The following is a 15,205-nucleotide window of genomic DNA, read 5'->3' on the forward strand; positions in this document are numbered from 1 at the left end:
ATCACAACACATTTCCTTCCCTGACACAATCCAGTCCTCTTCCCATCTCCAAATCTGACTCCACATTTCTTGCACTCCAGTCATACCCAGCGGCCCATCTTTCCCACCAAGTGTCCCGGCAACAGCCGTGCCCCCGAGGCGGCCCCTCACCTGACTGCCCGGGAGGGTTACTACCGCCTGCCTCGGCTCAGTCCTGCTCAACTGGCCACAGTCGGAACCAGCCTCCCCCCATGGCAGGGAGCCCTTCCCTGGGCTGACCCGAGCCTCGAGGGCCCAGTCCGCCCCCTCCCAACAGCGGTGGTCACACGGTAACTGTGGAATCACTTGATTTCTACCCCAAAGCGTGAGCACTCCTGACCTTTCAAAAAATGTTCTCACTTAGCTTTTGCAGTAATAAATATCCCTTCTCCAAATGGGGCAGATTAACAAAACGAAAAACACACAGCAGCAGGTTCTAATCTCCCTTTCTTGCCCATATTTAACTTAGTCTTCAAACGGCCTGGCTCTCAGAAAACGAATTCCTTCGTTTCCAGGCTTTTGGGCCATTTTTAATAGTTGGGTTATCTGGCAGTCAGTCTGTCACACGCAATGGTAAAAAGTGGATTCCAATTGCCCATTTTCTCCCAAGTCTGTTGGTTTTTTGATAAGTCTAATTTAATATGTCTTTGTGGATATAACTCACCTAATAATTGGTATACCCATCCACTAATTATGTACACCAATTATTTTTTAAAGATTTTATTTATTTGGGAGCAAGGGAGTGGAAGCAACTCTCGAGAAAGCACAAGCAGAAGACCATAAGCCAAGGGCTGGGGGCAGAAGGAGGGGGAGAAGCAGACTCTCCACTGAGCAAGGACCCTGATGCGGGGCTCGATCCCGGGACGCTGGGATCATGACCTGAGCTGGAGGCAGACACCTAACCGACTGAACCACCCAGCCTTCACATTTTCTAAAACACATCTAAATAGCACCTCATGTTAGGGACACCTGGGTGGCTCAGTTGGTAAGCAGCTGCCTTCGGCTCAGGTCATAATCCCAGCGTCCTGGGATCGAGTCCCACATCGGGTTCCTTGCTCCGCAGGGAACCTGCTTCTCCTTCTGACTGCCTTCCACTCTGCCTGTGCTCGCTCTTGCTCATGCTCTCTCTCTGACAAATAAATAAATAAAATCTTTAAATAGCACCTCATGTTATAATCTGGATTTGATATTATAAACCTCATTTTAGTTATATGTATTATTTTTTATTTTCATAAAAGTAACATACATCCATTATGGAAAAGTAAGAAATATGTCACAAAGAATAAGATGAAAATTAAAATCAGCCGCAATCCCACTAATGGGAAATAATCATAAAAATTTTGGTATTCGGGGACACCTGGGTGGCTCAGTTGGTTAAGCATCTGCCTTCTGCTCAGGTCCTGAACCCCACATTGGGCTCTCTGCTTAGCTGGGAGACTGCTTCTCCCCCTGCCTCTGCCTGCCATTCCCCCTGCTTATGCTCTCGTGTGCTCTCTCTCGCTCTCTCTCTCTCTCTGACAAATAAATATAACCTTTTTAAAAAATTGGTGTATATATATATTCATATACACTTGTAATCATCTTTTAAGTCATAATTATTTATACATAACATTTACCTTATTTAGTACTCATTTTCCAAAATTGAGATACCCCTGCCATAAATAGTTAAAAACATCTGGACAGTATAATTGCGAGAGACTTCATGATAAGAGCAAAGCTTCTTCAAATTCTTGACAACACTTCAGGGATTCAAGAGTTTCTCTGTTCTGACCTCCAAACACTTAACAGCAAAGGGAAAACCAGAAGCCAAGTCTTGAGTGGGGCCAGCCTTCCCAAGGGAAGCAGAGAGGAGGAAGTCCTGACTCTTGATTTTAACAAAGAGAACAAGAAACACAAAAATACAGATTCTGTTACTTCCTGTCACAGGCCAGGGCAATACTCCTCCATCCGTATTGTACCACAAAGCAGGTGGCAGACCTTGTTCAGGGGGCTGGGAATTCCGAAGTGAATGAAACAGAGAGCAGCCTCTCCCTTTGTGGTGCGTCCTTTCTGGGGACCATAAGTACCTTCCATCTCTCTAGTCTGGGTGGAAGCAGCCTCTTTGCTGGCCTTCCCATTCCTAGTGTGGCCAGAAAGTCATGGTGTGACAAATATGACCATGTCACTCTAGCACGTATACAAGGTGAAATGTTCCCGTTGATCCTCAGATAAAGATAGAACTTTTCAACTTGCCCTGCCGAATCTGTAAACCTGCGACATCCAGCATGGCCAGCCTCACCCTCTTCTCCAGCTCTGCGTGGTTCCCTCCCCCGCCTTCCCTCCTCACGCCTGCCGCCTTCTGTCTGTTCCTCCTGTCAAGGACAGGGGCCTCCACCAAGCTCTGACTTTGGCTTGGCTAATCCCTACTCACCTTTCATATTTTTAATCAAATACAAGAAATCAATTTAATACTTTTTGCATATTTTGAGGTACTGGGAGTATACTGGTGAACCAGGCTCACAGATACTTGCTCTCGAGTTGTTTACAGTGTAGCAGGGGAGAAAGACAAATAATTATCATGAATTATAGGTGCTAAGCTGACTGTGGGTTATGCCTGTACATCAATAGAACAAAACTTTTCTAACTTTGCCTTAACCTTTCCTTAGAGTCAAAGCCCCAGCTTTGGTCATTCATGCAATCATTCATTCATTTTTCCGTGCACTGGACACTGCTGGGGAATAAGAGAAACAGTGAGCCAGCCAACCCCTGCCCCCATGGGGCTTGCACACTACTGGGGAAACCAGACAGGAAACAACAGACTCACAACATAATCTCAAGTGGTGATAAACACTGTGGAGCAAAATAGGAAAATCGGGGGCTCGAATGGGATGGAGAGATTATTTTTTATTATTTTTGACGGTTTATTAGAGAAATTTTCTCTAGGGCATTGCCATTTGAGCTGAGGTCGGAATGAAGTGAGGGAACAAGCATAAAGCTCGTAATGGTATGGTTAGAGAACAGTTCATACAAAGGCCCTGTGGCAGTTTCATTGGATTCCAAGTGGCACAGGACCAAGTAGCCCTCAAAAACGGCCTTACCTTGCCCGTCTCTGAGATTGGTAGAAAACAGCTTGTGACTAAGAGGCTGCGGTTGTTGTTCTTCCCGGCATCAAGGTAGGAGAAATAAAAACGTGCGGGGGCCTGGGCGGCTCAGCCGGTTAAGCACCCGACTCTTGATTTCAGCTCAGCTCACAATTCCAGGGTGCTGAGTTCAAGCCCTGCATCAGGCTCTGTGCTGAGTGTGGAGCCTGCTTAAGATTCCCCCTCTCCCTCTCTCTCTCTAAAATAATTAATTAATTAATTAATTAAACCTAAAATTTATGGCTTCCTTATCTTCACATCAGAGGGTAAACCCTGAATAACCCTTATTCCGGCTTCCCTCGCCATCAGCCTCTATCACAACCCGGGGCTATATCTTCGGTTCTTTAGAAATTACAATTTGCTCACACAGCAGGCCTCCGAAAGTTCTCATAGCCTGGCTCCTCACACGGACCCGTCTCTTTAAAGCATCTTAGAACAAATCTGAGCCTCTAACAGATTTACATATAATCAAACTACAACATGGTATTTTTTTTAAAGCTTTTATTTATTTATTTGACAGAGAGATCACAAGTAGGCAGAGAGGCAGGCAGAGAGAGAGAAGGAAGCAGGCTCCCTGCTGAGCAGAGAGCCCGATGCGGGGCTCGATCCCAGGACCCTGAGATCATGACCCCAGCTGAAGGCAGAGACTTTAACCCACTGAGCCACCCAGGTGCCCCATACAACATGATATTTTAATAGAAATACAGTCAACTCTTGAACAACACGGGTTTGAACTGTGCAGGTCCACTTATACCCAGATTTATTACAGTACAGCACTGTAAATGTATTTCTCTTCCTTCAGAGTTTCTTTATAACTTCTTCTCATCTCTTACTTAATAATAAAAATACAGTATAGAATACGCATGTGTTAATCAGCTCTGTTATCAGTAACATCGTTCATTTCAGTCAACAGTAGGCTATTAGTACTTAAGTTTCAGGGGAATCAAAATTATAAGTGGATTTTCACCTTCACAGGGTGTCAGCACCCCAGCCCCCACGTTGTTCAAGGGTCGACTGTATATAATGATTCACCCCGGCATATAACACTGTACTAGGCAAAAAAACAAAAACAAGCTTTTTTTAAGAAACAGATATTAACACTCCTAGTATATTGGCCTTTGAATTCTGTTGTCAAAACACAATTTGTTCCGACATATAAGAAGTCAAGAGGTTCAGAAGTTCTGTGTACCAGAGCATGAACATAGGAAAGTCTAAAATAGCCTCTTTTAATAACCTCCTTATAACCATAAGGTAAATAACAGCTGGGCTATATCTATTTCTTAAACAGAAATGATGGCCAAATCCTCAGTACTTTTCCTTTGGAATTAAATAAAATAACACAAGTAAAAATATTGTGTAAATATAAGTCACTCTGTAAATATTAGGTGAAGTTTCCACCAAACACCCATAACTATTCATGAATTTCTTCAAAATATGCCCCTCCCAAAGGGCTTGAGAAGAGTTTCCACATTAAATCATGTTGACCTGGTGAATCGAAAAAATCTACCCTTAACACTAGCAGCCTCATTTTCACAGATAAGTAGTTTTAAGTTTCAATGAAAAGCAGGCCAAAAAAAAAAAAAATCTTCAATTTGAACAATCTTTACTATATCAAAGATATTTACATCTGTGGCTTTGCTTATCTTGATCAGAGTTGTTGATTGTTGTTTTTATCCACGGCCCGTTCCTCGGTGCTCAGCTGCTGCTCAGAACAGGTCGCTGGTGGCAGGTTCTGCTCTGAGCCCAGCAGAGCAGCCTCCCATAGAGCCAGAAACACCATCCCATATATTCCCTTTTTGGAGACAGGAGAAAGAAAAATGTATTTCTTGGAAAATGTGTTTTGTAGAGTCATTTAAAATTCCACAAGGGGGGAAAAAAGGACATTTCTCTTAAAGATATACAGAAAATACCTAATTAATACTTTCAAGTTAGAACTTTTCCTTAGAAACAGTGATTTCATCCAAAAAACCCAAAATAAAACTTTGGGATTCAGAGACATGAAGAGCTCCACAGCTTTAACAATTAGAAAAACCCTGCCTTGAAGAATTTGGCAGTAGGATGAATACAAAAACCTTGTTATCACTAGCAGCAAGAAGTATTTATTAAAGCAGCCACAACACCGCGGCGTGTGGGGGCTGCCGCCGTGGGAAGCCATGTAGAGCCAAGGACAGATTCAGTGTCTGTCTCCTGGAAGCTGCAACCCGACACTCGGCTGACAAGCAAGTATCTAGACGGGTTTCAGTCCCCCCCACATTCTGAAGGGGCAGTTTTATCGTGCTGACTCCTAAGGAAGGCTTGCAACCACAACAGGTGGCTGTGGCGTATGTTCGGCTGAGGCCGGGCTGTAGAGCAAGTTCACGGGCACCCGTCCTTTCACTGTAGACCGGTACCCAGCGCCGGGGCCGGCCTGCCTGCCTCTGTGCGGCGGGCGTGTGCTCCCGCAGGCCTTCCCGTCCCCTCTGCAAACCCAGTCCCGCCTCCTTCCTCCCGCTCCCTTCCCTCCGAGGCACTGGCACCTCCGCCCCGGGCTGCTTCTTCCCTTCCTGCTTCTTTTGCATCCCAAGATGCCCAGACTGAGCGAGAGCTGGCAGCACTAAACGCGCCACCTGCTTAGTCGAGCAAAAGGAGCCCCTCCTGCCAGACGGAGAGACACATGAGCATTTTCCGCGCTGTCAGCGGCCCCGTTTCCCGCACTGCCCTCGGCTGGTTTGTCCCCACACACTAGTCCTCAACCGCATACCCTGTGCTCTGCCTTACATTTCTCTGAGCAGAGGGAGAGGTCCTGCCCGTCCCACAAAATTGCGTTCTGCTCCTTTGTAGTGTTGGAACCTCCCCCAACACATGTAGAAACACGCCTTCCGCATCCTGTTCTGCTGGAAGCTCAGCCACACACACTTGGCAAGGCCTTCAGAGCAGCCCAGACACACCTCGGCCCCGTGGGCCCCGGGGCTGGAGCACAGACACCCACGCAGGCTCAGGAGCGCTCGTGCTGGAGGCTCCCGGGGGCCTCCTCAGAGCACTGTCTGCCGTTCTGTTCCCGTGAGGTGCACACACACACACACACGCGTGCTCACGTGCACACACGCTCAGACAGGCATGTGCCCTCGTGTTCTTCATCTCATTCTCCTCCCCCCTGCCTCTCTGTTACCGAATGTGCATTTTTGTAGCTAAAAGCTCTCCTACCTGGTGTCAGGAAGTTACCTCCTCCAGCGGCGAGAAGCAGAGGAAGAAGAGAGGCAGGCGCAGACCTGAAAGGGAACAGGGCAAGGCTCGATGCAGAGAGGGAAGCAAGCAGGGAACAGCGTGAAACGGGCAAGAGGCAGCGGCTGAACTAGCGGCCCGAGCTGCCGTGCGCTCCGTGGCTCAGACACAGGCCCTGGAGTCCGGAGGCTGTGCCCAGCAGCCCTAGCTCTGCCTTTAGTGATTTACATGATTTCTCCCATCATCCTGTTTCCTTATCTATGAAAGCAGGAGAGAGGTATGCAGAGCGAATAACTCTAATTACTTGACAATGTTGTAGTCAAGAGTGATTAAGATAACGCATGAAAAACACTTCACAGTTGTCACACATATTGGTCAAGGCACACTGACCACGAGGATAGTGATGGTGATGATAACGAAGATGACTGAGTCAGAAGTACCCATGACCACCTTCAGATTTAATGTGAGACAGACTCACAGAACTCAGAAAAGCGGGTATACTCACGGCTGTGGTTTATTGCAGTGAAAAGCTACAGGCGGACATCAGCGAAGGAAAACGGAACATAGGGCCGGATCCAGGACAGACAAGGCACCCACTTCCAGTTGTCCTCTCCCAGGGCAGTCACACAGACAACACCTAAATCTCCCAGCAGTGATGGGTGAGAACGTATACAAGGCACTGCTAACCAGAGAAGCTTACCTGAGCCTTTGTATCCAGAGCTTTTATTAGAGATCGGTCAAGTACACACCAGTTGTCTGCATCTGACCTTAGTTACTCAGTGTCCAGACCCTCCAGAGGTCAAATGATACCACATGGCTCAAGGGCTGAGGTAAACAAAGACATCTTACCAGGTGGCATTTTAAGGCCTTTGGTGTTACCTCCCGGGAGCTGGTCTGGGGCTAAAGCTTTTTTTAAAGTGTGCCAGTTTGGGACAAGCCAGCCTGCTGACTTCATGCTTTACTGCACGATGATGAGGGTAAAGAGTCCTGCGTTGATGGCAGCTCCCCATTGCCTCTAGACCTTGAGACCAATGAGACTGGGCCAGATGTAGCTCAGAAGCCGAGAGTTCATGAAAAGCAGAATTGATCTTGACAGTCATGGTGAATATTGCCTTCATTAAGAAGAAGATGATGGGGGCGCCCGGGTGGCTCAGTTGGTTATGCGGCTGCCTTCAGCTCAGGTCATGATTCCAGGGTCCTGGGATCGAGCCCCGCATCAGGCTCTCAGCAGAGAGCCTGCTTCTCTCTCTCCCCCTCTCCCTGCCACTCTGCTTACTTGTGCTCTCTCTCTAGCTGTCAAATAAACAAATAAAATATTTTAAAAAAAAAGAAGAAGAAGAAGATGATGATGATGGCAGCAGGGAAAGAAGATAAAGGGAAGCTCTCCCAAAGCCAGTGGAGAGCAGCTTAAGTCGCAGAGGTGGGGCCTCGGAGACCCCCTCTCCCAAAGAAGTGAGGTCCTCACTCCAAGAGCTAGGCAGTGGTGAGACTCAAGAAGGCCAGGAATGACTGTGTTCCAAAGCTGAGGGGCACCCTGGGGGCCTAGGTCTGGTGAAAAGAATTGGAAGCAGGTTTTGGAAAAGAGTAAAAATTCCATTCCCTTTAGCAGAGGAGCTGACCTGAATCTACCTCAGACTACACTGAGGAGCTTTGTCCCGGTCTTGCCCAGCCCGGGTGCACCAGGCTGATTGTAGACGAGATGGCCAAGCAACTCCCCAGCCGGGTGAGGTGGAGAATGCGGGAAAGCGCTCTGAGAAAGGCACACCTAGCCTCCATTTACACTTCAGTACAGACTAAAAGCAAACAGAGCAGAATTTGTAAAGATAAGAAGTTGAAAGTTGTGTTTTGCTTCTTTGTCTTTTTGTATTTGTGTGCAAGAAATATCAGGAGAAAAGCTTTTTGGAATCTTCATAACTTTCCATTACTTATGGGAAGTTTGTTTTTGTTTTGTTTTGAGCACTTTTGTAACTAAAAGCCAACTCTCTAAACAAAACGGGGTGGGGGGATGGGAGGTGCGGGGGTTGAGGGGTTGGATGACTCTTTGCCAGACCTAAGAGGGGGAATTCCCAGCAGAGAACTCAGGAATTAAGGAGCCCAAGGAAGAAGGATAAACAAGTTAAATTCTTGGGGCTTGTAGCCCAGGATAATAAATGAGCCCGGGGGTTAATTAGCAAAGGCGCTGATCCACACAAATCATACCTGTGCTAAAGGTGTAGACGAGGCTGTTCTCAGATCACTGCAGAAGAGACCAAGTGTGTAGACTCCCATGCAAACAACTCTCACCTAACCACTCTCCCCTTCCCACAAGCCTCCCCCAAACATTTCCTAAGATCTATCATTCTCAGGGGCACCTGGGTGGTTCAGTTGTTAAGCATCTGCCTTCAGCTCAGGTCATAATCTCGGGGTCCTGGGATCAAGTCCCACATTGGGCTCCATGCTCAACAAGGAGCCTGCTTCCCTCTCTCTCTCTCTGCCTGCCTCTCTGTCGAATAAATAAATAAAATCTTTTTAAAAAGTTTTTTTTTTAAACCTACAGATTCAAGATAGTTTTTTCTGATAAGCTATTGCAATGGCATTATGACATTAAGTATTTGATTTACTTTCTTTCTTAGATCCCAAGAGATGACCCGAAGACATTTAAACCTTGGTCCATCCCTATAGCATAACATTGCTGTCATTTCTTAAAAGGTAAGAATATTAAGCTAAAAGATAAACTCAGAAAGAAAAAACATCAGCCGGTTGACTAGCTTTCAAACGGTATTCTAAGGAAATTTAGGATTGCACAGATGTATAAATCGAGTTTCTTTTCTTTCTTTTTTTTTTTTTTTTAAGATTCTTTATTCATTTGAGAGAGAGAGAGAAGGAGCAAGGGGAGGGGCAGAGGAAGAGGGAGAGGCAGGCTCCCTGATGAACAGGGCCCCTTGCCACCCAGAACCCCAGAATCATGACCTGAGCCCAAGGCAGACTTTTAACTCACTGAGCCACCCAAGAGTCCCTCTAGTTTCATTTTTAAATCTTACCCAACATTTTAACACTAAACATGCATGGCTCTGGATGCCGATAAGGAAAGTCAGGACATCTTACACACACAAAAAACAGCAATTTCTCTTTTCATTTTCTTCTCTTTTTAAAAGATGTTTATTTTTAGGTAATCTCTACACCCAGCATGGGGCTTGAACTCACAACTCATGTTGTGACAAGAGTCACATGTTCCATGGACTAAACCAGCCAGCTGTCCCAGTTTTTCTTCTCATCTTAAAATAAAATATAAAATGAGAAAGCTGTGGATTAAGATACTTTCAAAATCCTATTCCCTGATTCTTTTGAGAATTACTTATATCTTGAGTGCAAAACATCAAATTAAAATCGATTGCTTCCCACATTTATAATTAATTAGTGCTATTTAAAAGAGGTATCTAGTTGTATTCGTTGAGCTCAACTGCTACAATTTTGTAGTGCAGCTTAACACAAAACCCAGACCACTGAAGGCTTTGGAGCACAGCCACCAAAACAGTCTGGGATATATATGCTGACAAAAAGAAAGATACTTTTATTGTTGGAAAAGTAAACCGTTTTTCTACACACTTACTGGGCAACATTTTCTAATGCCGAATATGAAAGCAGAATTGAGAACTACATCATAAATTCAGAGAAAAAATTTTTTTCATTGAATTCTAATTTTCCAATTAAATGTCTAAAACAACCTATGCGTATTAACAGATATGTTTAATTCCATTTTGCTTTGTCACATAAGAACTTGCATGGATAGTTTTGCTAAATCAGACCAAACAATTGGTGAGACTTTTGTTTCTCTTTTCATAATAATAGCAAAAATCAAAATAGTCAACATTTAAAATTATATCTTAAATCATTATAAAATAATAATTAAATAACATGCACCCACGTATAGAGGGCAGAATACCTAGCTCCTAGCCCTTTAATTATTCTCTCTCTCCCTACCTCTGTTGTTCCAAGTACTAAAATCTGGATATGATAGCAAATTCACTCTACTGCCTGTATAAAACAAGGTTTGTAAAGGGCACTGCATTGTGCCTGACACTAGTATTCAATCAAGAAAAGCTACACACACACACACACACACACACTCAGATACGCTAAGTGCCAAACTTTAACAAATTGGAGACCACCAGTGAATGAACTGGGTTGTCAAATTTTTGTACAAACTTCAACATAAAGGCTTCAGATCGCAAGAGAAACTTAAAAAAATAAAACTCAAAACCAAGCCCCCAAAATCTCTTTTGCTGCTTTACCACTTAAAGTATTTGTTGTGTCCGAATGATCCCCATGCTGTGCAATTAAAATAAAGATGGAGATATAAATCACATTCTGAGTCTTTTTCATCCTTTACCTGCATGTTCAGATTTTTGCTTTCTTCAAAGTAGCATCATTGTTCTCACATATCTGCTTTATAAGCAAATGTTAAAACATTGACCTTCTTAAATTTATACCACACTAAAATTGTGTGTGTGTGTGTGTGTGTGTGTTCTGATAACATTTTAAACCTCTGCTGAAAATGTGTGAAAATCTCTGAGCTCCTCCAGCTTCTCATTTGTTTTATAAATGAAGACATGGGAGCCAAGGAAGAATCAGAATGACCTAAATGTACTTATTCGTATCCATAAAGCTCCACCCATCCAATTTTACAACTATTCATTGTTTTCCTTATAAGCAAAAGTTGGGGGATTTGCACTCTTTTATAATTATTCTCTTTTTTTTTTTCCAGGTGTTTCAATCTTCACAAGTGAAAAGGTGGTTTGTTAATCCCAACTGATATTCTTATACTGTTGTGGAAAAAAGACACAAATTTTAGAAACATTATTCAAGTCTGATTAGGTTAAAGATGAATCATTATTTATAAATTATTTACTTAGACTTTCTAGGCTAGAGGCCACCAGACCAACTCCGCAATAGCCACAGTAGCCAAGTTTAAGTTTGATTTGTTTCTGAGGATGTCATGTAAATATTGCTCTAAAAGCAAATTGTTTCTTTCTGTGTCCATCCAGTCTGACAGGACTAGTAATGCAAGTTACAGAACTAGAATGAAAGAGGCTTCTCGGTAAATAAATACATGATTACTTTTCTCAGGGATATGTTCGATTCAGTGGCCACAGATAGGAAGACCGCAAGAGTTCTGCAAGGTTTGGTTTTGTTCCTGCTGTGGATTAGCTGTGGGTCTGTGCATGTGCATTTGACAGCAAAAGAGTGGTATTTTACTCATGTACGTCAGCTATTCAACCGGTTAACCCTCTTTTGGAATTTGGAGAGAAAAGGCAATGTAAAAACGTTTTCAATATATTATCATAAAACCCTTTTTATTTTGTCTATAAAAAACACCTGATCTAATATCAGTTTCAGAAATACTTCACTGCTCCGTTTCCCATATATTGGAGGGAACTAAAACAGAGCAAAAGAGTTCTAAATTGTACATTGTAGTTTAAAACATCGGGGATGCACCCAGTTCCCTTAATCTGATTTTTAGAGGTCATCAGAGGAGGAGAAACCAGAATAAGAAGTAGGCCTTTTTTTGACCAGGAAGTCAGGAGGTAAACTGACATTCTGTCAGGCAGAAATTTGCATGATAAGGTCACAGAGCCAACTGTCTCAGTGACTCAGGAAGTGAACGAGGGAGGAGGGGCTGAGCTGAGAGCACTGGGTAAAGGGTGGGAAAGACGAAAATTGGGCTTGCCCTACTGGGAGCCTGTAGGTCCCTGGAGGCCGTGAGCACACCTGGTTGAAGCGACTGGGATCCGGCTGTGTGCAGGCCTGTCCGCAGACTTTGGAGGCTTCACTAGGCGGCAGGGGTCTAAGGGAAGAAGTGGGGACTGGAGCCCAAAGAGAAAGGAGACTACAACAGAAGGGTCACGGGCAGGACAAAAAATTACGCAAGATTCTTGCACACATAAGCGGAAGAGCTTGGGAACTTAGTGGGAGTAGCCAGGGCAAAATCAGTTGAAAGTAACAAAAAAAAGTTTTGACTCTGAAAAATAGAACGCTTAACTCTGTAATCTAATGTGAATATAAGAAATTTATTTTGGGGCACCTGGGTGGCTCAGTCAGTTAACTGTCTGCCTTTGGCTCAAGTCATGATCCTGGGGTCCAGGGATCAAGCCCTTCGTGTGGCTCCTGCTCAGCGGGGAGCCTGCTTCTCTCTCTCCCTTTGCCCCGCCCCCACTTGTGCTTGCATGCTCGCGCGCTCTCTCTCTCTGTTAAATAATAAATAAAATATTTTAAAAAAAAATTTTTATCATCTGTATCATTTTAAACAGTGGTAAGTGTTACTCATATTTTGTAAAAATTTGGTCTGTTAGGGCTAAGGATGGTTAGTTACTAGGCATTTATTTTCTATTTGTCACAGCTGAGAACTCTAAAGGAGCAAAAATAGAAGGGTCTGTATGAAAATCATTTGTGCGAGTTGATACACAATCTGAATGGCATGGATATCAAATACTTTTTCAAAAAGGCTCATTTGAAACCACATACTTGCAACCAGTTATTTGGGCTCTAATAAGTATCGTTAAAGGATAGTTACTAGATTCTTTGAATTAATAATACATTCACACAGTTCAAAAATAGAAAAAGGCATATAGTGCAGGGACTTACTCTCAGACCATCCCCATCCAGCCAGTTCTCACACAAGCAAGAAATATAACCACTTTCTTAAACAAAATATTTATTTATTTATTTGAAAGAGAGTGAGAGAGAATCCCAGGCATGCCCCATGCTGAGTGCAGAGCCCTACAGGTATGGGGCTCCATCCCACGACCCTGAGATTGCGACCTGGGCCGAAATCGAGAGTCGGACGCTTAACCAACTGAACCACCCAAGCGCCCAGCCATTTTCACTAGCTGCTGCTTTCTCCCCGCTTCAGGAATAGTTGGTCCCAGAAGGCCCAGCCACTCTGGTCAAGATTACAGTTACTCTCAGCTGGTCCCACACACGGATGGGACACGGTGACCAAACGTCGGGATGGTAGGGGAAGTCTGAGGTCTCGGGACGAGCAGCTGGTTCCTGCTCCTGTTACACCTGCTGGGCCCACTGAACGAGGTGCTGGTCCGCCCTCTCCGTCTAGACCATTCTATCCCCTTCCCCATGTCAGCAGCACATCCGGTGCTTGTTCCAGTGAGGAGTACAACCCTTCACGCTTGCCATGGCTCTGAGGAGACTCCAGTTTTCCCTACGGGGCTAGGGCACACAGGAGGCATTTGTCCTCTTGCCTTCTGAACCCCGGGCTCTCTGAGTGGGTGTCGTCTCCTGAAAGCAAAAGCAGCCTGCGCCCAGCTCCGCCCCTGGAATAGTGAAATTTAACATTTGATCTGTTTCACATACCTGGGTAGACAAATAGCAAAAAGATACTTCTGATTCATAAGAGGCAGAAGTTTAAAAATTAGGCAGAATTAGTTGGAGACAGAAAATAAAGGCATTTCCTCAGTCTCCTTACACAACCTCGAATGAGTTGATACGAAGATATCACGGAGCACAAAACAAGAATGTTCTTTCCTTGGCATAGCCACCAGAGCAGGACAGACATTCCCACACTCCCTTTACTTCGTATTAGGATGATGTCACCAGCTGTCTAACTGGTCTTGTTCCAAACTATTCTGCGCAGAGCTGCCCAGAGAATCTTTCCCAACATCTGTAACCACCTACGTTCACTGGGTAAAAGAGTAGCATTCAACAGGACAGTTTCCGCTTCCCAAAAGGACTGTGATGCAGTCTGTGTGGGAATCACCCATTGTTTCCATCCGCTCGGGGGTTTTTCCTTTGGGAAGTTCCTCGTCTTCCGCTCCATGTGTTCCAGGAGCGCTGCTGGGAGAAGCACAGGAGAAACTGGGTCCGAGTCTCTCCTGAGAGTGAGACTCTGGAGTAAGGTCCATGAGGGTAAAAGGCCGCCAGAACAGACTGCCTGGAGGGCCCGGCTGTGGAGAGCAGGTCCACAAGCTCTGGGGCTGGATCCTCCGGGCCGCCCCTGTCCCTGTGCGTCTCAAGACCTGCTTCTCCAGTTCTGCCCTCAATCCTGTCCGCTAGCCAGGATCTTCCCTGTTTTATTAGTTTTGTAGAGCTGCCATCACGAATTCCCACAAACTGGATGGCTCAAATATTTATTCTTTCACAGTTCTGGAGACTAGAAGTCCAAAATCAAGGTGTTAGTTGGGCCATGGATTCTAGGGGAGAGTCCTCCCTTCCCTCTTCGGGTGACTTGAATGTATCATATCATGCATACGAAATTTCTAAAGTATTTTGAAGTACACAGAAAACAACACAGATTTGAAGTACACAGAAAACAACACAGATGAAGACCAAACTTCTGAACATATCTGCCTAGGCCCTTCCTAGACGAACCCTCACATCATCTCCACTGCCCTCCCCGAATGCACACAGACGTATGTCCACACACACTCCACACTCGGCACACCAAGCTGGTCCCTGCTTTTAGAAGTCGGCAGCCATCGCCACTCCTCAGGCTTTTCCACAAGTAGGGGCTGCTTCTTGCCCCTGCTTCTTCATCTGACTAACCTCTTCTATTTCATCAAGTCCCACTTCAGCTGCCTCCTCTTCAGAATCCTCTGGGACCCCCTTCCTTCCCAGCTGTGCAGATCTGGCCACTGCCTCATCCACATTCTAGTGGCATCTGGTGTGGACCTCCCCATCTGCACGTTCCCGGCAGCGCTGCGCTTGTGCCTATCATCTGGTGGACGGCGCGCGTCGTAAGAACCACAGTCTATTGTCTTCCGACCTCTACAATGGCGCACCAGGCACACGGTAAGTACTTAGTGGATATGTGTTGAAGAAAACAAAAGTGAAGGTCCTAGAACATTTCATTCTTTTACCTCTTCTGCCCAAGAAAA

The 15,205-nt window shown here is 45.0% G+C and overlaps 1 protein-coding gene across 1 annotated transcript in view; it reads left to right on the plus strand.

The window, feature by feature from the left end:
* The window catches only part of LOC116597122 (aldehyde oxidase 2), a 79,239-nt gene extending 66,793 nt beyond the window's left edge, over window positions 1-12,446 (plus strand). The window contains exons 35-36 of the mRNA XM_032354367.1: window positions 8,951-9,026; window positions 11,083-12,446. Coding sequence (XP_032210258.1) covers window positions 8,951-9,004 — 54 coding nt within the window. The 3' untranslated portion in view covers window positions 9,005-9,026; window positions 11,083-12,446. The remainder of the gene's footprint in view (window positions 1-8,950; window positions 9,027-11,082) is intronic.
* Window positions 12,447-15,205: the final 2,759 nt, after the last annotated feature.

This window comes from Mustela erminea, chromosome 8, assembly GCF_009829155.1.
Source record: "Mustela erminea isolate mMusErm1 chromosome 8, mMusErm1.Pri, whole genome shotgun sequence".
Lineage (NCBI taxonomy): Eukaryota > Metazoa > Chordata > Mammalia > Carnivora > Mustelidae > Mustela > Mustela erminea.